General features: G+C 31.6%; 1 protein-coding gene across 5 annotated transcripts in view; it reads left to right on the top strand.

The window, feature by feature from the left end:
- The window catches only part of ASB3 (ankyrin repeat and SOCS box containing 3), a 105,889-nt gene that overhangs the window by 68,464 nt on the left and 12,546 nt on the right, over positions 1 to 24,879 (top strand). For 3 of the 5 annotated variants that reach the window (XM_031950468.1, XM_003758281.4, XM_012540220.3), the window contains 5 exons: positions 3,858 to 3,970; positions 4,565 to 4,700; positions 8,868 to 9,045; positions 12,082 to 12,279; positions 21,127 to 21,384. In XM_031950468.1, the coding sequence (XP_031806328.1) occupies positions 3,858 to 3,970; positions 4,565 to 4,700; positions 8,868 to 9,045; positions 12,082 to 12,279; positions 21,127 to 21,384 (883 nt within the window). Of the gene's footprint in view, positions 1 to 2,636; positions 3,602 to 3,857; positions 3,971 to 4,564; positions 4,701 to 8,867; positions 9,046 to 12,081; positions 12,280 to 21,126; positions 21,385 to 24,879 lie in introns of those variants that run through there. The other 2 variants (XM_031950467.1, XM_023494967.2) reach the window with 2 other exon arrangements.

Here is a 24,879-nt window from a genome sequence, read left to right as displayed (position 1 = left end):
ACAGTCACAATATCAGTGATTTTTGTTTAGAATAATGACCTTGTCATTCAAGACAAAGTCAGTTTATGGTCTTCATTATACATTAGGAACATAGGATAATTTTTTTTTTTAATTGGAAAAATTTCTGCAAACATGTAGTTTAAAAAATTTTTTTTTTAACCATGTAAAAGTTTATCCCCTGAATGGATGAAAAATTTTGCTAGTTAGAACTCCGAATTTGCTGCTTTTGGTTTTATTGTATTGTTCTGCACTCCTGTGGTATACAGGAATTGTAATAAATTGATACCATAGATGTTTTACATGAAAACTAATAATGTTATACTTTTTCCAAATCATTTTGGAAGAGCAAAGGTTTGATGGCATTATGAACCTCTCAAATTAAGCTTTTTATCATTTTGAAAAAATGTATAACTCTAGATTTATCATATTCTAGAGGAAAATGAGAGGGAAATTTTTCTTGCCCAGATATTTTCTGAGTCTTTCATAATTTGAATGTTCTTCAAATTACTAACATTTATATTTAATTGATTAGTAAATATCCAGAAACTTTGAGAAAGCAATGACTTGAGAAAGCAACATGCCTTTATTTCATAGGATTGTAAGAATTAGTCCTAGAAGAAACTTGAGAGATTTATCTATTCTTATTTATTAATTTTGCTGATTAAGAAACTAAGGCTCAGAGACAACTAGATGACAAGTAGATAGAGCACCAGCCCTGAAATCAGGAGAACCTGAGCTGAAATATAACTTTAGACACTTAATACTTCCTATTTGTATGACCCTGGGCAAGTTTTTACAAGGCTTACAGAGTCTATTATTCTTTCCTTTCCATTTTAATGGAATAATTATATTTTCTTATGTCTGTATTCCATAGTTTCTGCAGCCATTTCCCAATTTATAGATAACTTTTGATCTCCGATTGGACAGCAGAGCTCATCCCCAACCCTACATTTAAGGAAGACACTCAAACCTTTCACCTGCTACATTACTTTGGATCTCTCACTCATATCACTGTTCTGGGTACTTTCTCCTTCTTCCCCTCTTTTTAACTTCCTTTTGTATGTTGTTTTCCTACATTAAGGCTTTGAAGGCAGGTACTCTTTTTTTTTTTTTTTTTTTGTATCCTTGCTTAGGATAGTACCTGAAACATGGAAGACACTTAATATTGACTGATTGGCTGATTCATGTGTTATTCTGTAAGTGATCTTGAATCATTCCTTCAATTTATATTTAGTATCTCTAAGTTCCTTGAGGACTGTAATTTTCTATTTTATTTTGCATTATTCTACATCATATATTCTGCTTATAGTCTCCAGACTAACTCCCAGCTACTCTAGCCACAAATCCAGTTTAAAAAAATCTGATTTCTACCTAAGGTAGAATAGAGACAGAGATCTTAGGACTTAAGTAGATTGATAAGATGAAACTGCAGAAATTAGGGTCATTGTAGCAAATATAGAAATCACTAATAACTATGGCAAAGATTGAGATGGAGAGAAAAGAATATTGGCCAATTGCTTTAATAAGTATCAACAAGTATTTATTAAACACTCTGCACCAACCACTCTACTGAGTAAAGGTAACATTTTCTTCCATTGGGGAGCTTACAAAAGGATGCATATAACACATAAATATCTACAATATATATGTATGTGCATGTTTTTCTATGTACATAATATCTACATGGGCATATAGATATCTATTTACATATATATATTTATATGATTATTTGTATATATCTAGATAGATAGATGTAGTTATCTTGAAAGTAGTCATAGAGAATAAGGAACTAACAACAAGGTCAGGCCTGAGAATGACATCCTGCAGAAGGTGGTATTTGAGTTGAATTTTGACAGAAATCAAAGAAGTTCAGAGGCAATGGTAAGGAGACAACATTTCATAGGTGATGGAATTCAATATTTGAGGAACAGCAATTAGATTAGTATTGGATTGTAGTGAAAGAAGACTAGAAATGTAAGAAGGGGACAGATTAATGTAGAACTTTCAATGTCAAACAGAATATTTGCTCCTGGTTGTAATGGGGAACTATTGAAGTTTATTGCGTAGTAGGATAATTAAAATAATTTTTACAGCTGAGAGCAGCATGCCACAATTGGGCAGCATCCATCATGTAGAAAAGATGTAAAATTCAAAGTTATAATCTTTAAAGGAAGTGAGGCTGTTGAGTGATGGTAGCAGTCTTGAAGTGACAATGGAAATGTGGATGTGGGTGAATTCCTGCTCTTGGTTCTGTGATTATGGTAGAATGGGAAAATGAATAGCTAGATAATGAAGAAAGTATTAAAAAGATGTTCTGTCTTGTAGGGTGAATGGTTTCAATTTTGTCATTATTGTTATTTCAAGTTATTGCATGTTTGGTGATGATCAAAATCATTTTGTAGACCTTTTGTAACTTAGCTAAGGTTTATCTACTTCAATTCAAATTGGAGAAGTTTTACTGTATTTTCATTTGTGCTTAAGTTGTTGGTGTATTGTAAATGTGATTAATTTTAAAGTAGCTTTTGTGGAATTATTTATTTTTATTTTGTAGACATTGTACCTTTGATAAAATGATTATATTATCAGAACTTTAGTCTTCATGATATTTCATTACTAGCTTTTTCTTCATTAATTAATGACTATTGTATTAAAATATAATAATATAAAAACCTCTCATCAATAAGGCATAAGCCATTAATTAAATCCAGTAATTGGAAATGAATAGAAAATTAAAATAATTAGGTTTCAGGGAAAGGAACAAACTTATAAAGGTTCTACTCTCCATGTTCTCTTTGATTTTTAAAAGTATTGAAAATTTTAACTGAGAGATGCATACAGGAGAGGAGCTTTACATAAAGAGCTTATTTGGGTAGGAGAAAGAAAAGGAAGTCAGCTTATTGGCACAACCCTTTTACCTAACTCTGCTCTGGATATGGCAGCTGTTTGGAGAGAACATGAAGGAATTCTTTGGCAAAAAGCTACTCAATGGAAGACTTCAAAACCAAATTTTCCTAGAGAGGAGTTCCCAACTCTGACTTATTGAAATATTAAACCTATACCTGAGCCATTTCTTAATGTTCCCAGGAGGAACTTTAAATCTGAGCACAAGGTGAAGGGAATGATTTTTGGGACATTCTCAAGTTGTATTTGTAAACTGTGTAAGCCCTGAGTTGGAAGAAAAATGTTTCTTGGTCATGAGTTATAACTATAGAACTATATTTCATTTAAGTTTTATACTTTATAAAGTGCTTCCAAACAGGCATGGAAACTACTACCCATGTGACCCTGAGCAAAGTTGTTTGCCTCAGTTTCCTCTTCTATTGATGACTAGAGAATGAAATGGTGAAAGTAGCATTTTTGCTAAGAATACTCCACGTATTGTCATGATGAGTCAAACACATCTGAAAATTAACTGAACAACAAAAATTTTCCAAAATACTGGTAATTTATGATTCTCCTAAATCACTGGTACTAACCCTTTCTTCATATTATCTTGTGTTTATGTTTTACATGGATCAGCTAGAAGAATGTAATCTCCTTGAGGGCAGGAACCATTTTTCATTTTGTGTCTTTCAGTACCTAGCATGGTACCTTAAATATAGTAAGTGTTTATTAGTTATTATTTAAATGTTTATTTAATTTGAATGTGTATTGAGATTAAAAGAATTTGCCAAATGAATTTGCGTCTAGACCACCAAACTACTCGGTGTAATTTAGCCACATGATAATGTATTTGAATTTGTTTGGTAGGTGCAAAAACAACATTGAAGTGAAAAATAAGCCAAAAAAACCCAAACCCACCTCAAATTCTTTAAACATATCTTTTTAATAATGGTGATGTCTTTGTTCTATTGCAGCTGTTGAGAATGGACATGTAGATGTGGTAAAGCTGTTGCTTAGGCATGGAGCAGATGTTAATGGATCCCATTCTATGTGTGGATGGAATGCCCTACATCAGGCAGCTTTTCAGGTAACCTCTCAAGCTATTATTTCATTTCAATGTGTATATTGTATGTTTTACCCTTTTAAGATGACAATTCTGCTCAGTTTTTGTTTTTCATTTGCCTCTGATTTATATATAATGGGTTAGATTAGTACGGAAAAGGCAGTCTAAATGCTAATGATTATTCTGAATAAAAGACCGATAATGTGAGGTTTGGCTTATAAGGATTATTTCAGCACTTAAAAGTATTGATGGCATATTTAAGATGTCATTCTTTAAAATATTTGAAATGTAAGTCAATTGTAGTCAGTCATTTTTACTTGCAAAATTTTTAGCAGTGGATAGAAAATGAATATTCTTAAATCAGCAAGAGATTTTTGCATTTGCTTCATTTTTAAGATATTAAATTGTTTCTATTGATATTTATTTGCCGTACTAACTTAAAGTAAAAGATAAAATTAACCCATTTGATCACTTAGCCCTATAAATTCCATTCATTATGCCAGTGCATATGAGTATTTTGTAGTCTATATCTAAGTTTCTGTTATGTTAAAATGTTTAATTAGAAAACATATCTTTCCCCACTGTTTTACTCATTTTAATTGTGAATCTATGCTTCAGGAATACACTCAGTTAATAAAATTGCTTCTTAAAAAAGGAGCAAACAAGGAATGCCAGGATGACTTTGGGATCACACCTTTATTTGTTGCAGCTCAATATGGAAAGATGGAAAGTTTGAATGTACTTATTTCATCTGGTAAGATTTAGCTATTCAGCCTCTGCATGGTTAAGCTCAAATAATTTTAACTTTTTCTTCCTAGAACAATATGACCAAATAAATGTGAAGTAGACCATAAAGTTTTTTGATTGTACATATGATGCATAAGAAATAGCTTTAAAAAAAAGAGTAATGGCTATTTGAATTATGGGCCTATTTATTAAGAAAATTATTGCTAATATTCTGCAGTATCAACTTTCTAATTTATCAGTCTGAGCATCAGACTCTTTCTAAAGCAAGATTGTTGATCTGTTGAGTTGGTGGGCTATCCTTCCTTGACGAACATATATGTTCCTAATTGACTGGGTGACTGTTTTTACATTTTGTTTAATTTTTAAAAACAATTTTGTATTTTGTGCTGTGGTTTGTCTATTTTGTGTAATTGTGTAATTATCTAAAACAGGGGTGGGAACTTTTTTCTGCCAAGGACCATTTGGATGTTTATAATATCATTTGTGGGCCGTACAAAATTATGAACTTATAGAACTCAAGCAGTGGGAACTTGTACCTTTCAGCTCATCATTGCCTGCAGTTAGTTTAGCAAATGACTTTGCAGGCTTTATGTGGCCTACTGGCTGGATGTTCCCCATGCTGATCTAAAATAATCTTGCTATATGTTTCTCTAGGACTGTCATCAATTAAAACCAATAGATCTTTCTGTTTTCATTCTGTTTTGCTTTCTCTTGTATACTGTTGTTAATTTCAAAAACCATAAAAAAAACCATCACTTTAATGTGAATGATGTTTTCCCATTATGGGACTTTTTCCTTTACTCACTGCCTGAAATCTTGTCATTGAAATAAACAAGCAAATAATAGCATCATTTTCCTTTAGATCTTATTCTTGACTCTTCTAGAATTCAAGCCGTCTTACAGGCAGTTTTTATTTCCCATATGACATTCTCAAGTCCCATTTATTCTACCTAATTTTATTACCCTTATTATCAATGTTTTATTTTCTTGTTCCTTGTCCATGAGGTTGTTATCTTCTCTCTCATAATGAAATTCATGATTTGTTGCTCAGACTTCCAATTTACCTTCATTTTTTTCTTGCTGGAATGATGTTTCTATCTTGGTTTTTAGCATCTCATAGGCAAGTATAAGAAAATGATTTTCTTTATTAGAGAAGAAAAGGGCTATACAACAGGATATGCAATATATGGTAGATAAGAGATTAATTGATTATTTCTGCTCAGTAAAGCTGAAAATACTCCAGAAACAACCCTGGTTAAAAGAAACAACAACTCTTAAGTACTAATACTACTTTGTTACTGAGAGATTTTGGTTTAAGTTCAAAATATTTATTTATTGTGGGATTGAGCAAGTCACTTAAGCTTTGACAGTTTTCTAGGATAATCTACTAAGGCACTACAAGGACAGGTTGGAGAATTGGTATTTCATGGTAGTATTAATTGTATTTTAGTAAAATCTGTAAGAGATGAGGGTAGTATCAACAAAAAGAGTAGTTTGGGTTAGATGATTTTAAGCCATGGAGCACTCAATCCTGTTGGTTGTATTAATGACATGAGTAGGCTTGTGGCAGAGGAAGAAGGAAAAGAATGAATTGGTTGTGAACATTAAAAGGTGGGGGAAAGAGAGAGGTAGAGGGAGAAAAGAGTGAGTTAATGTTGGGGGAAGGAAGGAACTATAATGGGGAAGTATTAATGAGAATGAAGAGAGAATAAAAATATTATCTTAGTAAGGATAATAAAGATATGGTAGGCAAGTGGGGAGAAAGGGGATGATGTGAGATTTCCCAGTATATTGAATCAATAAGATAAATTTTGTATTAAAAAGATGGGACATTTATATAGGAAACAGCTTGTGATAATTAAAAAATACTACAAAGTTTCCCAGATGCCATTAGCCTTTTTTCTTCCCATTGAATTCTTAAACAATTATCAATTATAATCCATTCTCCTCTTTCAGTGAAAAGGTTTAAAAAAAAAAAGGTAACTTTGTGGGCTGTTTCTAATTACATATCATAGTATAGACAATAAGTATTTTTCATCCATTTGGACTTATTAAATAGAATAGAATAAAAAAACATAGAAATCAGGGATTGTCTTAAATTTTTCATATTCTCAGTAGAACAATGCTTCCCACATATTCGTTTGGCATTGACAGTAGTTCAACAATAGTTGAAGAAATGTTGATATGTTGTGTTATTTTATATTTATTTGTTGTACTCTTGCTATTATCATCTATAAATTCACTGGAATGATATAGCTCAATTGGAACTTATACCAAACTTTCTTTGGATTATTTTTCATAATCTTCTGTCCTCTTTTTCCACAGTTTATAAGTTTTAAATCATTGTTGGCCCCTGGGTTTGTTCAGTCTTCTTCTTTTTGTCAAGGAAATCAAATGTTTGTCAGCTAAGGAATTTTTGGTCTCTTCCTTGTGATGATTGTTTTATTAGGTCTATTGTTACTAGAAAATGCTACTAATCATGGTCAGTTTCTTTTCTTTTTACCACTTTCCCACCTTTTAACATTGAATTTGAATAAATCAGACTGAAAGTGTCATACTTTTCATTGTCATTCTTCAATTTTTTTATGCAATTGAAATTATACAATATGAATGCCTTTTGTGAAATACAGTGAAAAAACACTTTTAAGAATTTATTATGTGCCAGGCATTTTGCTAAGCAGTGGGTATTCAGGTAGAAATTTCTCCAATCAGAAAAGTTCCAAAGTGAACCTTATTTTAACCTTTTTTTTTTTTTTTCTGGCTTTTGCCTCTCCTTGAACTTTCTTTTGATAAAGAAAAATAGTAAGTCAAAAAACATCCCATCCAATGGCTACATCCTGATAATCTCACAGCTCTTTGTCATGGACTAGAATTTTTGTACTTTGTCATTTTCTGTAGTCTTTTCTTTCTATAGTCATTTTCTGTGATCAATTGGTAAAGCTGCAATGAATGATCTTTATAGTTCCATTTATAAATGGAAAGGTAGTGTATAGAGAAAAGGTTGGTTTTAGAAATAGGAAAACTTAAGTTCAAGTCCTGAAAATGATCTAACAATGTCCTTCAAAACAAATCAACGTATAATGAAAATGAACAAGGGAGTAGATGACAACATATTAAAAAATATAAAACATTTAAGAATTTGAGAAATGAAAAAGAATAAATGTAACAGGTCAGACATACTACTAGTGCGTGTGTGTGTGTGCGCGCGTGTGCGTGTGTGCGTGTATTTGCATATGTGTTTATATATATATGTATATATGTATATATACATATGCCCTAGGTAGTTCTCTAATACATAATGAATTTCCAGTTTTTGTTAGAGAAGGGAATTTGCATCCAAGGAGTTACCCATACTGACAAAATCACAGCTATGAAACAACAACAATAATAATAGAATTTTGCTGTGTCCTGACCTATTATTTACCACTTTTTAAAAGTGTAAGATTCTTAATATTGATAAAGAAATCACAATCATTTCAGCTTTTCAATTTTTTTTTTTTTTTTTGGTGTTTTGGTATCTAGGAGATTTTTTTTCAAGTTTACCCTTTTATATTCAGAAGCCGCTTTATGTAGATCTTTTATTTTTCTTTACTCACTTATATCATTGTGTGGGAGAAAAGAAAAAAGTGTATAAAGAATATGGTGAACTTGAATTTGGGCCATTCTATAGATATAATTCACTTATAATATAGCTTATTGTTATCAGTTCCAGTTTTCAAATTTTATTTTCATGATTTTTAACTATAGTAATTCATTGCATTTTCAGTGATATGCCTAAAAATTCTTTTAACCATTTGAATCTGTCAGTAGCATTGTTATTAATATTAGAAGATAAACTGCTTCCCTCAAAATTGATTATCATTCTCTCAGCTTGTACTTTTTTGGTGAAATAATTAAATTAGGACGAATTAGGATGAATTAAATTAAGATGAATTCTTAAATGAAGTTTCTGTTTGTACATTTGAAATTTTCAGTAAAAGCATGAGCAATTTAAATATCAACAAGTTAGAAAAATAAATATGATTGTATTACCTATGGACAAAACCAGCTGTGACATTTGTTGAAACTTATGCTTACTATATGAGTTTTAATTTAATTTATGTTAGTTGTAATTTTTTGTTATTGTTTGTATAATGATTGCTTATTCAGTGTATTTTTTTTTTTAAAATATCAGGTGCTAATGTCAATTGTCAAGCCATGGACAAAGCTACCCCATTGTTCATTGCTGCACAAGAGGGCCATAAAAACTGTGTGGAACTTTTACTTTCTAAAGGGGCAGATCCCAATCTTTATTGTAATGAGGAGAAATGGCAGTTACCTATTCATGCAGCCGCACAAATGGGCCATGTAAGGTAGGTGCTCAAAAAAACTGGTGAAAGTCTCATCATTAGACATTAATAGAGTGAAAATTTTTTGCAATAGTAAAAAAGGAGACAAAAAGCATATTGTTTGATTAATGTCATGATTTGTTTCCTTTTAACATGATATAATTGATCTTGGGTGACCAGCTTATTAGGAATAATTGCTTGGTATTACAGTTAGAAAAGATTTTGGTAGAATGTTGTACCATTTGATTGTAATCAAAAGTAGGAAACTTTTGGCATAAGAGTATGCCTATGTATATTAACATGTTCATGTTAGTGAGTGTTGGAGGAGGGTAGTGTTTAGTTTTAAATTAAAGACTTTGATTTTCTGCAAAATCACATATATTCTAACACTGAATAATTTTGAATTACACATCTCAAACATCCTTTGATTTATCATTGCAAGAATGAAAGTCTTTGGTAAATGTTAGTAATAATTTAAATCCAGTTAGTTATACAAAAGCTTTCACTTCACAGTCAGTTTTGCAGATTCAGCTCTTGGGCCACATATTTCTTTTCCCTGCTAAAAATTTGGTTTTATTGGTACTATTGAGCAATATTGTATAATAACTATTGCAAGCAGGAAGACATGTTTAACTGAGAAAAAGAGATTAATATGGTTTTCTTTAAAAAATTAGAAAAGCAAGCATAATATTTAAAGATAATACTCAACACACTTAAAAATGATCTCTGTTAAATTTATAGGAATCAGAGTCAGACTTTGATATATTTTTCATTTAGTCTTTTAAAAAATTAATTTTAATTTTTTGATTCCAAATTCTTTACTTCTATTCCTTACCCTTTGAGGAGGCAAGAAAAACAGCACCCATTACAAGTAGATGCAGTCATGCAAAACAGATTTCTATGTTATAGTTATGTCCAAAAGAAGAAGAAGAAAAGGAAATACATGTATTCTGAATCCCATCTATCTTTCTATCATGTTTCTTCATGAGTTTTTTTGCAGTTGTGATTGATCATTTATGTTGATCAGATATATTTCAAAGTTGATTATCATTACATTATTAGTATCATTGTGTAAATAGTTCTCCAGGTTTTGTTCACTTCACATTAGTTCATACAAGATTTCCCAGGTTTTTCTGTGACCATTCCCTTCATCATTTCTTACAACACAATAGTATTCCATCATATTCATATGTTCATTTTTTCCCTAATTTATAGGTACCTATAAATTAAATGTTATCTAACTTATAACTTTGAATTTTTTGCTATCACAAAAAGAGTTGCTATAATTTTTTTTTGTTTATGTGGGCCCTTTTCTTTTCCTCTTTGGCACATAGACCCACATATATATATATTAGTATAGATCACTCTTTAGAATTTAAACCTAGCAGCAGTATTTCTGGGTCAAAGGATTTTAATAACTTTTTAATAACTCTTTGGGTATATTCCAAATTGATTTCCAGATTTATTAATTGGACCAGTTTATAATGCTAAGAACAGTTCATTAAAATCCTTTTTTTTTCCTACCTGCCCTGCCTCTGTCATTTCCACTTTTATCAACTTAGCCAATGTCATAGGTAGTATGTCAAGGTAGTATGTCAGAATTGTTTTAATTTGCATTTCTCTAATTATTAGTGATTCAGAACCTTTTTTTCTTATGACTATTGCTAGCATGGATTTCTTCTGGAAACTGCTTGTTTTTATCTTCTGATCATTTATCAAGTAGGGAATGGCTCTTATTCATATAAATTTAACTGAGTTCCCTATACATTTGCTCATTACTCTTAATTTTTTTTTATTAGCTTATTCTAACAGGTCTTATATACAAAGATTTTTCTAACTTAATTTGAATTTTAGAGTGGTATTTATACTCTGTTGGCTTTTGTCCTCAACTCTAATGATGCATTCTGGCCTTAGGAAATAATTTTTCTCTGAAATTTTATTTTATATGTCTTGTTTTTGAATTAGTTTTCCCATTCAGTTTCAGGTTCTGCTAAGTATCTTCTTCCATTCTTTTACATGGAAGAACAAAGAAAAAAAACATATTCATCTTTTGCTATCTTTACCTTTATTGAATCTCTGTTGTTTTTTGTTTTTGCTTCCTTCTGTTTAGTGAAATTTTTAAAGTTTCATAAACTGTAGGGTGTTTTGGAAAATGCATTGAGCAAAGAAACTAGAAACTGCATTTTAATACCAGCTTTTATCTTCTTGGTCCCATTGTTAAACTTTTCTTAGATCATTTCCTCATCTCTAAAGTTTTTCCAGTCCTGAGTCCTTACATATCAGTCAGCTTTTACTCATTCTCATTAATAATGACCTCAGGCATTAGTTTCTAAACTGTCCCAGAACTTAAAGAGAAGATATTCCTTGTACAAGATGAACATTTTGAATAATAAAAGTGGACCAAAATTTTAAACTGAGAATAAATGGTTCCTTTCATCAATAATTATTTTTCTCTGCTGAAAATAAAAACTGTCTCTTATTAATTGCCATTAATATAAAAACATTTATTAATTCAAAAATACTTTATTTGATATTTGTAAGGAGTAAAAAGGAATTTTAAATTTAATTACATGTTATTACTTAGTTATTATAGTGGTATTTTAAATTATTTCCTAGAACTTTATTTTATTTGAAATGTTTGATACAAATTGACTCAAATTTAACTCAAACTTTGTTTTTATTTTTCGGGAGGAGATACTAGTGAAAAAGACTTAAAATATTCTGCCTTTAAAAGTAAACTGTAATTAATTAGATTTAACTTGGTACATATTTAAACCTTTGTGTAAAATATATTTTTAAGTAAATGGATATATTTCTTCTTCAAGTAGAATCTTAGCAATTGGAGCAGGAAATGAATCTAAGAAGTTATTTGGTAATTTTACAGTTAAGGAAACTGAGATAACCAGAATTTTAAGAGATTTATCCAATATTACATGACTACCAAATAACAGAGTTAGTATGTACAGCAAGGGATAAAGGATGATGCTACTGCTAATGTGTTAGAAGAATACCCATTTCCCTCATTTGCATTAAAATATTCATGAATTCATATATTTTCAGAATCTTGGACTTGCTAATACCAATTACTGATAGAATTTGTGACACTGGTCCGGACAAAGTGAGTCCTGTATACTCGGCAGTATTTGAAGGTCGTGAAGATTGCCTAGAAGTGTTACTTAAAAATGGCTATAGCCCAGATGCTCAACCAGGTCTAGTCTTTGAATGCAGTTCTCCCATGTGCATGGTCTTCCAAAGGGAGTATGTATATTTAATACTTTTTTCTTTATTTTTCCATACTGAGTTGTGTTCCAAAGTTATTTTCTTGCTTTCATGATAAAGTTTAATTTTATTGTTAATAGCTAAATTGTAAAATGATTTTTCATAAAGCATATCTTTAAGGCTATAAAAGTGATAATAGTAAGCTAACATTTTCAATTCTTACTTTAGATTTGGTTATATTTTTAATATATCTTCAGTATTAAACTTTAAAAATTACTTTTATTATATTAAAGTAGCTTTGGGTGCTTTTTGTTTAATTTCTTTGTTCTTTAAAACACTACAAAAACTTAAAAAGGATTTTTACCAAGTATATTCAGAAGCAGTGACTGTGTTAGCGATTTTTTCTCATGTAAGAGTTATTTTTACAATGTGATTTCATAAATTTGAAAGAAAGCTTTATAATTGATGAGAATTTTTTTCAACAGTAAAAAAGGATTTTATTGAAACTTCAATAACATGTTATTATTGTAGCCATTGCAGTCAAGTTGTTTTAAAAATTCTCTTTTACAAAATTTGTTTTGACAGTCTCCCTTAAGCTGAAGCATACAAATAAATGAAATATTTGACTAAATAATAAATGTTGTTAAAGATTTAAATATTAACCTTATTTAAACTAAAGTTTTGATTGGCCTCTGGCAAGTATTTATCTGTGAAACCAGCTAATGTTTTTTTATTTTTTTTTTATAGTTTTTTTATTTACAAGTTATATGCATGGGTAATTTTAGAGCATTGACAATTGCCAAACTGTTCCAATTTTTCCCCTCCTTCCCCTCATCTCATTGCTGGAGATGGCCACATCCATCAGAATTGATCATTATATAGTATTGTTATTGAAGTATATAATAATCTCCTAGTCCTGCTCATTTCACTCAGCATCAGTTCATGTAAGTCTCTCCAGGCCTTTCTGAAATCATCCTGCTGGTCATTTCTTAACGAACAATAATATTCCATAATATTCATATACCACAATTTATTCAGCCATTCTCCAATTGATGGGCATCCACTCAGTTACCAGTTTCGAAACCGGCTAAATGTTAAATGATAGTATTAAAGCAAAGGACTAACGAGAATATAAAAAAATATCATTTTTGTTCTGACCTGTGTCTTCTCTGGCCTTTGAAAGTGGCACTAAAGGATGGCTCATTACTGAAATCTTAGCCATCAAATAACTCTTTTTTGGAGGTGGGATGGAGGAAGACTGACAACATCATAAGAAGACTACGAAAACAGCAATTCCCAGACTTTTTAGACTTAAGAACCCTTTATATTTTTATGCCCCCAAATAGCTCTTGTTTATGTGGGTTCTACCTATCGATATTTGCTATATTAGAAATTCAAAATAATTTCTTTATGCATTTAAAAATAACAGTAATAACAAACCTATTATGTTAGTCAACTATCATTTATTAAGTGCCTGCTTTCTGGTAGGCACTGTGCTAAGTGCCAGGAATAAAAGAAAGTCTAAACATTCTTTCCATCTCGGTTCTCCCCTTCCCCCCTCCAATAAAAAAAAACAATAAAACCCAAGCAACAACCTCAAAGCAGGCTTTTCTTTCAAGAGCTCACAGTCTAATGGGGGAGGCAACATACAAATTATTATGTAAAAACAAATTGTATACAAGGCAATTTGAGGATTTTCTCAGAAGGAGGGCACTAAGTTTAAGGAGGACTGAGAAAAGCTTCTTGCAGAAGGTGAGATTTTAGCTGAGATTTGCAGGAAACCTGGGAAGCCAATTGATGAGGAAGGAGAAAGTTCCAGATATATAGAGGATGTACAAAGTGAAAAATGCCTTAAAAGTTGGAATATTGGGTGTCATGTGTGAGGGACCGCAAGGAGGCCAGTATTATTCAATCAGAGTATGTAAGTAGTTGTAATGTATAATAAGAAGACTAGAAAAATAGGAAGAGACCCAGTTTATAAAGGGTTTTTAAGACCAAATAGAGGATTTGTATTTGATCTTAGAGGTAATAGGGAGCCACTGAAGTTATTGAATAGTGAGATTAATATAGTCAGATTTGCTTTTAAGAAGATATTAACAAGGAGCAACTAGGTGGCGCAGTGAATAGAGCACCAGTCCTGAAGTCAGGAGGACCTGAGTTTAAATCTGCTCTCAGACACTTAACACTTCCTAATTGTGTGACCCTGGGCAAGTCATTTAATCCCAATTGCCTATGCTCCCTTCCCCCTCCCCCCCAAAAATGATTAACCGAAATAGCTTTTTAAATGAAGAATAACTTATTTCCAAAACATAACAAAATTAGTGAGGAAAGTAGAAATTTTATACATTTTTACCTATTTAATGTCCAATGTAAAGGAAGATAATTGGATTCTTATATCTGCTTCTACTTCCAATATTTTTTGAGTTTTTTGAATGAATATATGAACAAAATCTTGACCTTATAGACATGTAGTTGGAAAAGGGAAGATTATTTTAATCTCCTTTTCAGGTAATTATGCATATTCTTTTTGATACAATACCCCAAACTGGACAAATACTAGTTTCCTACAGGTTAGTTGCGATGTGGACTCTGAAAACATTTCATTGAGCTTTTTATGCTCTGTTGCCTTAAAATAGACCAATGGGTTTATTTTGCCCTTTGAATGGATCTTTTTCTCCTTTGAATTTTGTAAATATTGTGCATTGTTATTTGGAAAACAGTAGTTCACTAAATTATGCAGATATTTCAAATGTTGTAATTTTCATTTTATAATTCCAGTAAATTAAATTCACTAATATCATCACTGATCTTAAAAAAAGTTTTATTGGCTCACAGTGGCAGATACAAGTTTTCCCAAACTTGTTCAGGATTGTGCCATTCTTTTATTATTCATCTTCTATTATCCTTCTGTTTTCTAAATTTTGGTTAGAACTTGAATTTGTGATTTCATGGCATTGGGGAGAGATCAGGCACATTATGGTCTTTATGTATTTTTGGCTCCTGAGCTAAAAATGGTTTACATTTAAAAATAAGGGTTTTTTGCATTTTAAAATTTAAAAATTAAAAATGAGAAACTTTTCCTTGCCATCTTCCTTGTAACTTAGTCTTAAACCATTTGGTATAAAATAGTGAGAAATTATGACTGCTTAAGGTCACATAGCTTTTATATATATATATATATATATATATATATATATATATATATATATTTAAAACAGTTATTTTTATGAGTTTTCTTTACAACCTCATCCTGTCTTTAGGTACCTTCCTTTTTTGGATTTCCTCTATTGCAACTGATTCTCTTTGTTGTCTTCCGAATTTCATTATTGAGAGCTTTTTCTTCTTCAGGTGAAAAATAAAGGGCTGACTTCTTCCGTAAGAATCCTTGGGATCCTACCATCATTGCTCTGAATTTTCTGAAATGTGTTCTCTCAAATATAGGTTATATGACTATTCCCAGAGTTGTATTTTCTATGTCACAGACTTGAATATGGAGTGGTTAGTATCTCTCTACGTTACCATAATTTCCACTGTAGCATCATTTTGTTGGTGATAGATCCCAAATATTTTCTCTTTGTTGATTTGACAACTTTTGAAAGATGAAGTTATCATTAAGGCAGCTAAATTATTGGCTGCTCTGCTTTTGGCAGAAAAAGCTTCAGAATATGTTTGGATGATTGGATTGGAGTCCCCCATCAGTACTATCTCATATGTTTGTGCCAGCTTTGTGATATATTTCCAAAATTCTTTATTTCTGCCTCCACTGATATACCTTCATACTTCTCTGTTACACATTTATGTCCTACAGTTTCTGGATTTTCTCATGAGAGTGATTCTTTAATATACAACGATTACTTCTTTTCCTACTCTTCACTTTTCCTCACTCTACCTATCCTGTTCCTTTAGAACAAATTAACCTATGTGATGTTCTCTGAACATGTATGCTTTTCAACAAATGCTGTCCCTTCTCATTTTTGCTTTTTTGTAACCTCTCTCCTGCAAGGTTAAGCCCAATTGCTATCTCCTCGGAGAGACCTTTCCTGATTCCCCTAGTTGTTAGTTCCTCCCTTCCCAATTTAGGTTTGTATATATTGTATCCACCCACTAGGAGGTTATTTTGTTTTGTCTTTGTACTCCCAATGCTTATTGCATCTCTAATAAGGACATATTTAATAGATGCTGGTTGAATTAAAATCTTAAATATTCTAAGTATGAATCTTAGTGATTTTTATGAGGTTAGATTTGCCTTCTTGAATTAGAATCTTTTAAAAAATAATGATAATAATAATTGCTAGCATTTCTATTGTGCCTTCTATGTATCAGGCACTATGCTAAACTCTTTACAGATATTTCATTTGATTCTCTAGTTTTCTTCCCTTATTAAACTTATCCATCTAATTAATTTAATTTTCCTGGGATTAATGTTCTAAAAGATCTCTCTTGAGTATCCCTATGAAATAAGGAGCATCTGAAGCAATGACCTTAACCTTTTTTTTTTTAATACTTTGAAATACAAAGTGAAATAGTATCCTTCCTACTAATTTACAGATCTGTAGTTCATGATTAATGTTGCTGCAGTCAAATGTTAACCGATGCAATGACATGAAGGCAGTTTCTTAAGTGAACAGATGAGCAAACTTAACTGGGAGTTGTTTTTTTTTTTTTAATGAGTCTTATAATTGGAATCAGTAGAGAAGGTAAAGACCATGGCTGAATGTGGACGTGGAAATTAACTCTGGCAGAACTTGTCAAATTATTTGTCTACTTTTTTCAATCAATTGATCACAATCCCATTTCCCTTAATTCTCCTCCCTGCAACTTTTCCTTTCCCAGGAAATATTGGTTTTATTTTACCATAATCTTGTATGATAGATATAGCCACTTAACATCTCATTTTTTTATTTTGGTTCAGTTAAACTTTTATTAAGTAGCTGCTATTTGCAAGACATTATGCTAGGTGCTAGTGATATAAAGACAAAGATGAAATAATCCCTGACTTCAGGGGGCTTTCTCCTTTTCTTATTTTCTAACATATATACAAGTTAGTAATTCAAAAGCAATTGCTGCTTTTAAGATTTTAAAAAATATTCTACCAATTTTTTTCCTTCTTTTTTTTTTTTTTTTTTACTTTCTAACATACATGCAAGTAACAAAAGAAATTCTACTTTTAAAATGTTTTGTTTTTAAAAATACTTTCTAAAAATAATTCTTTAGATTTTTTAAAATTATTTTTTAAAAATTTAACTTTTAATTAAAAGAAATACTTTCCTTACTTTCTTACATATATACTTACAAAGTTACTAAAAAGCGATTTCAGGAAGTTTGTAGGTGTGAGAACAGATGTCATATGGGAAGTAGCTGATCAAGTAACTTCTAATTTAATATAGTTCAATGAATGATCTGCATTTCAACATCATTTTGGTAATTTTGTATTTTATTTAGTCTTTATTTCACAAAGCTTTTATTAAATGCTTACTATGTGCCAGGCACTTGCACTAGGCTGTTGGGATTCAGTCAAAACAACCTTTTTTTTAACATAAAATACTAAAGATCATGGAATGGAAAAAATCTCACTGCAGGAAATAATAGTACCTGGGTCCCTACATTAGCTCTGACAAAGATGATGGTGTCCTTTTTCTTGCTAGATTTGAGTTTCCACATCTTTAAAAGTGGAGCATTTTGACGAGCTAAGGGAATAACCATTTATATAGAATCTATTAAATGTCAGGCACTATATTCAGTCCTTTATAATTATCTCATTTGATCTTCACAACAATTTTGGGAAGTAAGTTTTTATGATCCCATTTTGAACTTGGGGAAATCGAGGCAAACAGATTAAGTGACTTTCTCAGAGTCATACTAGTACAACTGGTAAGTTTCTGAAGCCAATTTTCAGGTCAGGTCTTCCCGACTTCAGAAAGTGCCACTAGCTAATTAGATGATTTTAAGGTACCTTCTAGCTCTATATTTTATGATTCATCTAAAATGACCAATTTATCCCTTTTTTTATTTCTCATTAAAAAAAAAACAACCTTTTTAATATCATTTTTTTTTTTTTTTTTGTTAAATAGCATTAAATGGCTTCTCTCAAAATTCAATGTGTTCTTTCTCTTTGGACACTGTATCTTGAAATGTAAAATATAGACATACAAGTCAGCATATAATTCTGAAAGGAAAATCTATTTATTGTTTCTTTTAAAAACAAACAAAAGAATTCAAGGCTTCTCTTGCCCATTAGCCACATTTTAATTTTATTATCTGATCCTACGTGTTCTCTGAATAACATTATTTTAGTCTCTTTTAGTGAGTTAATTTCATTCTTGTAAATGTAACTGAAATATTCTTTCAGAGGAGCCTCTAGACTTATACCTACTTCATTTAGGTTAATTGGAAAAGTTAATTCTGTAACTTATAGGCCATCATGAAAGATCTAGATAATAACACTGATGTTTCATAGGCCTTCAGTGGTATCATTTTACTAGCCATGATGAAAGACAATATGAATATTATAATGTATAGTCTGTATAAGAAGTAACGTGTCAAAGTGAATATGAACAAAGCTTGTTTCAAAGTTGGGAAGATCTGGGCCCAAGTCTTGCTTCTTGACCCATACTAGCTCTGGAACCCTGACCATTCCCTTTAACTTATAAGTGTCTCAGGCATCTCTCTAAGACCATTAGTTGCAGAGAAGGTCCCAGTCTGCATTGATAGAAGATGTTTCTGAACAGGCATTCCTGATCAAAACTGAATAAATTGCAAGTTAAGTTAGAAAAAAAATTTGTCTAATGTTTCTCTTATGATTGATTTTTACCAATATGAGTATTTCATGAAGCAATCAGTTTTCATAATACTTAAATGAAGGAAATTTATAGAGTTAGGTAGTCACTGCTACATTTACAGTGAGTTGAGCATGAATATATGTTACTATCACAGCTTTTAGAGAGGATTAGTTAGTCTTTTTAATCTGCCACCAGACTCTCAATCCTAGGTAGGTACTTCCTGGATTTTGAAATAGGCTTCTGATTTTGCTTTGCTAAAAGTAAATATGCTCCTAGATGCTTATTTAGAGTGTATTTCACTTCAGATAAAGGAGTATTTTAGGAAGACCAAAAAAGCAAAGCTACCTCAATCTGTATTCTCCTGCAACCCAATCCTATTCCTGTCAAGATATTCCTCTGACTTAATTGTTATATAGCTCTTGTTTCTGTGATTAGAGTATATAGATAGTTGTAAATTATGTGAGGCCAGAACCAATTTTTTTGGTGTGTCAATTGCACATGTGCATGAATGACTCTAATTAATAGTCAAAATATGCCATATCAGGTCTCAGATAACATATATAAGGTTTCTAGTGAATAACTGACTTGGATTTATCATATAGTTTTGTTTCATAACTATTAGAAATTTCATCATGGTCTGATTGACTTGACATATATTTTGATTGACATATATTGCTTTAACTCTGGGTAAGATGGAAACCTTGTTAATTGTTTTCAGAATGGTTGATCTAGATAGGACAGTTAGCATAGGTATATGATGACAACTATTTAGGAGCCTATTGAGATCCTTTTACTCAATAATCGCTAATCAATCCTAATTCCCAGATCTGTTCAGAGAAATCTCTGGTAAATATAACATCAGATCTTACCTCTGTTTTGAGGTCTCCAGAGTCCTCCAGCTGCTATCTCATACAGACACAGTTTGAGCATAACAGGGCACTCATGAGTTTATGGCAAACAAGCTTAGACTTTATTCATATGGTTTACACCTTACTCTATGACCTCCTGCACTCTTAGTACCTCTTCCCAAACCAAGCTCCAGGTGGAAAAGAGAGAGAGAGCTTCCTTCTCCGAGCTTATATTAGGTCTGTGAGATCACAGGCACAAGCCAATTGATGATGAAGATTACCTCCCAAACTTGACGAGATCTCAGAATGAAATTTTGGGATTCCTGCCATGGCTGGAGGTCCCACCCACGAAGGAAGTCCCTAAATACTCAACTCCAATCACATTCGGGGACCTTGAGACCATTGGTCTACTCCATCTCAACTGTGCTTGCCTGACCTTTCCAATGGACCCTTACAGGAGCCATATGCTATTGCAGAATTATTCAAATGGAAAACTATATATAATTAAGAAATGGCCATATTATCATTAATTTATAGTAAACATTTAATTGTAAAATATTTCCCTTTAATAATTTCTTTGAGAATGATCAATAGCTAATGGTTTGGACAGTGCAATTTAAACTTTTAAATGAAGAAGAGTACAAATTAGAATTTTGGTGAAGTAGATATAAAAAGTTTACATGGATTAGGTGGTTTTTTGAATATAACTATGGGGACTTACCTGCTTAAAACACTGATTTAAAAGCTGTATAAATAATTCTTAGAATTATAATATTTTATGTGACAGAAGTTCAGTATTTTATATTTACCCACTCCAGGATTTTATGTATAAGAATTAAATTTTATCCACCAGCTTTGTTTCCATTTTTAAAGTATTTGAATAACAAAATTAATTTAAAAAATAAAACTATAAATTTGTCCTTGGTTCCTGGATTGAAAGTTTTTTTCTGCTTAGTTTTCTATTTTGAAGTAAAGGAGAGAAGTTGACTCAGGATGTTGGTAAAGGAAACTGGATTCTTTCAATTTCCTAGTGCAAGCCAATTGACCTTTAGAGTTTAGGAATGGAATACTATTATTCAATAATTAATGAGAGGATTAAAAAAGAGTACCCTTGTTAAGAAAATACTTTATATTAAAGGAGGAAAAGCATTACCTTTTGCAAAATCTGATAGAAGATTTAATTTGTTTTTGTCAATGGTAGGTTTTTTCTTCATGTCATTATTATTCTAACTAGATTATCTTCTTTTGTTATGGTGAAGTTCTGGGCACTTCAGAATGGTGGATATTTTTCTGAAATATGGAGTCCAGCTAAATGAAATGCATTTGGCATACTGTCTGAAGTATGAGAAGTTTTCAGTATTTCGGTACTTCTTGAAAAAAGGCTGCCCATTGGGAACATGGAACCATTTGTCTGAATTTATAAAGCATGCAGTTAAAGCACAAGAAAAGTACAAGGAATGGCTGCCATCTCTCCTTTTAGCAGGATTTGATCCTGTCAATCTACTCTGCAGTTATTGGTAAGAAATTCTATAGCACAGACCTCCTAGCCTCTGGGGAGGAACTGCATTTTATTTTCCCAAAGCTTCAAGGTCATTTAATGTTGGAATTTGATGAAATTAAAAAAGGGATGGGGGTGTGTGGGTGAATGACCAAGAGTCTCAGTGAAATGCCCATGAAATTTGGGGGAGAGGGTGATCTGTGCTGTTAGCTTTAAGCTGTGGACTCCTTCCTTGGAAAGGACTTCAGGAGAGGGCATAAGGCTTTGATCTACTATGTTGATCATTTGGAAATCCCTGTCTTACATTTTTGGTACTTAAAGAGGACAAAAACCAATCTCTGAAATAGTTGATTAGAGACAGAATATTGTTATTAGCATTCATTATACTATGTAGTAATTCAGGGACCACTAAAGTATTTAAGACTTTTTGCACTTTTGTACTTTTGTGATTATGATTTTTTTCTGTCAGTTGTTATTTGTCAAAGGGACTGCTTTTAGCTACATACCCTGGTTCTTGTTTATCCAATTCAAGAATAGCATCATAAACATCTCTGAGGGCATTGGTCTCCAGAATATATTCCTTGGTCCAGAAAGGGGGTTAGTCATTTGAAGAAGGCAGGCAAATGGGTCTAATTTACTTTAGAACAGTAAGAAGAGGGAAGGGTAGTCTTTTGGAAGAAGCAAGCAACCACACATCAGTAATCATTTATTTTGTACCTTCTATGTGCCTTGTACTGTTAAGAATTAGGGACAAAAATTAAAAATGTCTTTGTTTTAAAGGAAGTTAATATTCTTCTGGAGGGATACAACATATACATAAGTAAACATGAGGTAAATTTTGTTTTGGAAGGAGTACTGTCAGCTGACAGAATCAGGAAAAGCTTCATGTAGATATTGGTTGAGTGGGGTTTTGAAATAAGAATTCTAAGAAGTGGAGGTGAGATGGAAGTATGTTCTAAGTATGGAGGATAGCCACTAAAAATATTTCATGGGGATGCATTCTGTCAAAGAGATGAAATATATATGAAGAATAACAAAAAGACCAGTTTGATCAGACCTGAAAGTGAGGAGAGGGAAGTAGGATAATGTGTAATAAGATTGGAAAGGTAGATTGGAGCCAGGTGGTAAAAAGCTATTAAATTCAAAGGAGTATTTATATTTGATTCTCCAGTCAGTAAAGGGTTTATCTGGGCAAGTAGCATGGTTAGACTCCTAATCTAGGAAAATAACTTTAGCAGCTTTGTGGAGGATGAATTAGAGATGGAAAAAACTTCAAATTGTAGAAGGGTAGCCATATATTGTCTTTTTTTTTTCTTTTTTCTTTTTTTTTTTTTTCCTGAGGCAATTGGGGTTAAGTTATTTGCCCAGGGCCACACAGTTAGGAAGCCTTAAGTATCCAAGGCCAGATTTGAACTCAGGTCCTCCTGAGTCTGGTGCTCTATCCACTACACCACCTAGTTGCCCCAGCCATATATTATCAAACATCAAAGCTAAATGAAAATATTCTTTTCATATTTTTGTTTTATTTATTGCTAATTTAACTTTTTTTGACTACCATTTTTCATTACAAAAGTCCAGAAAATCTTTTAATCATACTTCATCATGATATATAAAAGAAACTAGGACAGTCATACAGTGATTTATTTAAAAAAAAAAAAAAAAAAAGACGGGTTTTAGTAAACTACAAACTCAATTTAAGTTTGATGTGGCAATCCATAAAGTTAATGTAACTTGGTTTTATTAAAGAAAGTCTTAGATTCTAGGAATAAGAAAATGATATTGGCCATACTCTGCCCTAGTTGGACTGCATCTGGAATATGGTATTCTGAAAACCTGAAAGTGACTTTGATAACTGGAGAGCATCTTGAGGAAGGCAGACGGGATGATGAAGGGCCTTGAGTACATAATAGATGAGAATCAATTGAAAGAATGGAAGATGTTGAACCAGGAGAAGAGAAGATATAGAGGACATGACTGCCATCTTCAGTTACTTAAAAGTCTGGATGGTGGGGATTAAATTGAAGAGGACAGTAGAGGGAAACTGCAAATAGGCTGGACATTAGGAGAAACTATTAGATCTATCTAAAAGAAGAATAAGCTGCCCCAAAGAGTAATTGTTCTTCCTTTTTGGAGATTTTATAAAAGATACTGGATGACCATTTGTCAAGGATGTTATAACTGAAATGAATTCCTTTTAGGTATGGTTTGGCCTCTGAACTACTTTCCAAGTCTTACATTCTTTACTTTTGTGATTCTCTGAATAGGTAGAGAAATTACAAAGACTTCAATAAAAGTCTTTAAATTAAACTAGTACATATGTTACTTAGGTTTAGATATAATTCTCATCTCCAGAATCCAATTTAACATATGTGCTATAGGTGCCAGACTCCTTATCCTCAACAGGCCTTTATCTTGTGAATTTTTTCAGGACAAGACTCAGATACCCATTTTATTTTCTTCTTTGTATTTACAATGCTTAAAATGATACATAGCATATAGTAGGCACTTAATAATGTAGTTCTTAAGATCATATAACTCGGGTTGCAAGATACTTCGGTGGTCATGCTTATTGTTTGATTTAATGAAAAGGTGGGAATCAGTTACAATGTGAAAAATATGTTGGAAATTACAATTATCAGTAAGGAATGTGAAAGTCTGACTACTTACTTTTCATGAATATTTTCTTTCAGAAAAGATTACAAAGATTCTGGACATTATGAACATCTAATGATGTTACTAAAAAAATAAAACTGATATTTTGACAGGAAGTGACTCATTACTGATTTTTAAGTCTTTCCTAAATCCGCTGTGCATGTATAGTTAGACCACTAATGTTTTAGTACAATGAATAGAATTTATGCAAAGTTTGAAGAAAGGATACAATGAGAATAAAACATGATTTTTAAGTAAAACACTTCAGTCTGACACACCTTTACTTGTGAAAAATATGATAATGGTGCATATAAGTATATCAGCTTGAATTACTAAATTTTATAAAGTTTAACCAATGTAAATTAAATTTAGTTTACTCAAATGAATAGACTAAAAGAATATATGAAGAGCAAAGTCATTAAATTCTTGACTTTCTTGCCAAACTGGGAAGTATGGTGGTAAAGGGCAGTGTCAGTTTAAAATATGCTTCTTTAAAATCTTATGGAGAAGATGATCAGTCAATAAGCATGTATTGAGTTCTTTCTGAATGTTAGGCACTGGGAATATAAATTCAAAAAGTGATACAAATTCCAAGCAGCTTACATTATTTAATGGGATGCATTAGATACTCATTTTGAGCAGCAATTTTTTTCCAATAGTATTTTATTTTTCCAAATACATGTAAAGATAATTTTCAACATTCATTCTTTTAAAACTTGGTGTTCCAAATTTTTCTCCTTCCTTTCCTTATCTCTTCCCTCCCTAAGATGGCAAGCAATCTGACACAGGTTAAGCATAAACAGTGCTTTTAAACATATTTCCATATTTGTCATGTGCAAGAAAAATTGAATTAAAAGGGAAA

The sequence above is a fragment of the Sarcophilus harrisii genome, chromosome 2 (genome assembly GCF_902635505.1).
Source record: "Sarcophilus harrisii chromosome 2, mSarHar1.11, whole genome shotgun sequence".
Taxonomy (NCBI): domain Eukaryota; kingdom Metazoa; phylum Chordata; class Mammalia; order Dasyuromorphia; family Dasyuridae; genus Sarcophilus; species Sarcophilus harrisii.
The sequence above is the reverse complement of the archived record's forward strand: the minus strand, read 5'-3'. Positions and strand labels throughout refer to the sequence as shown.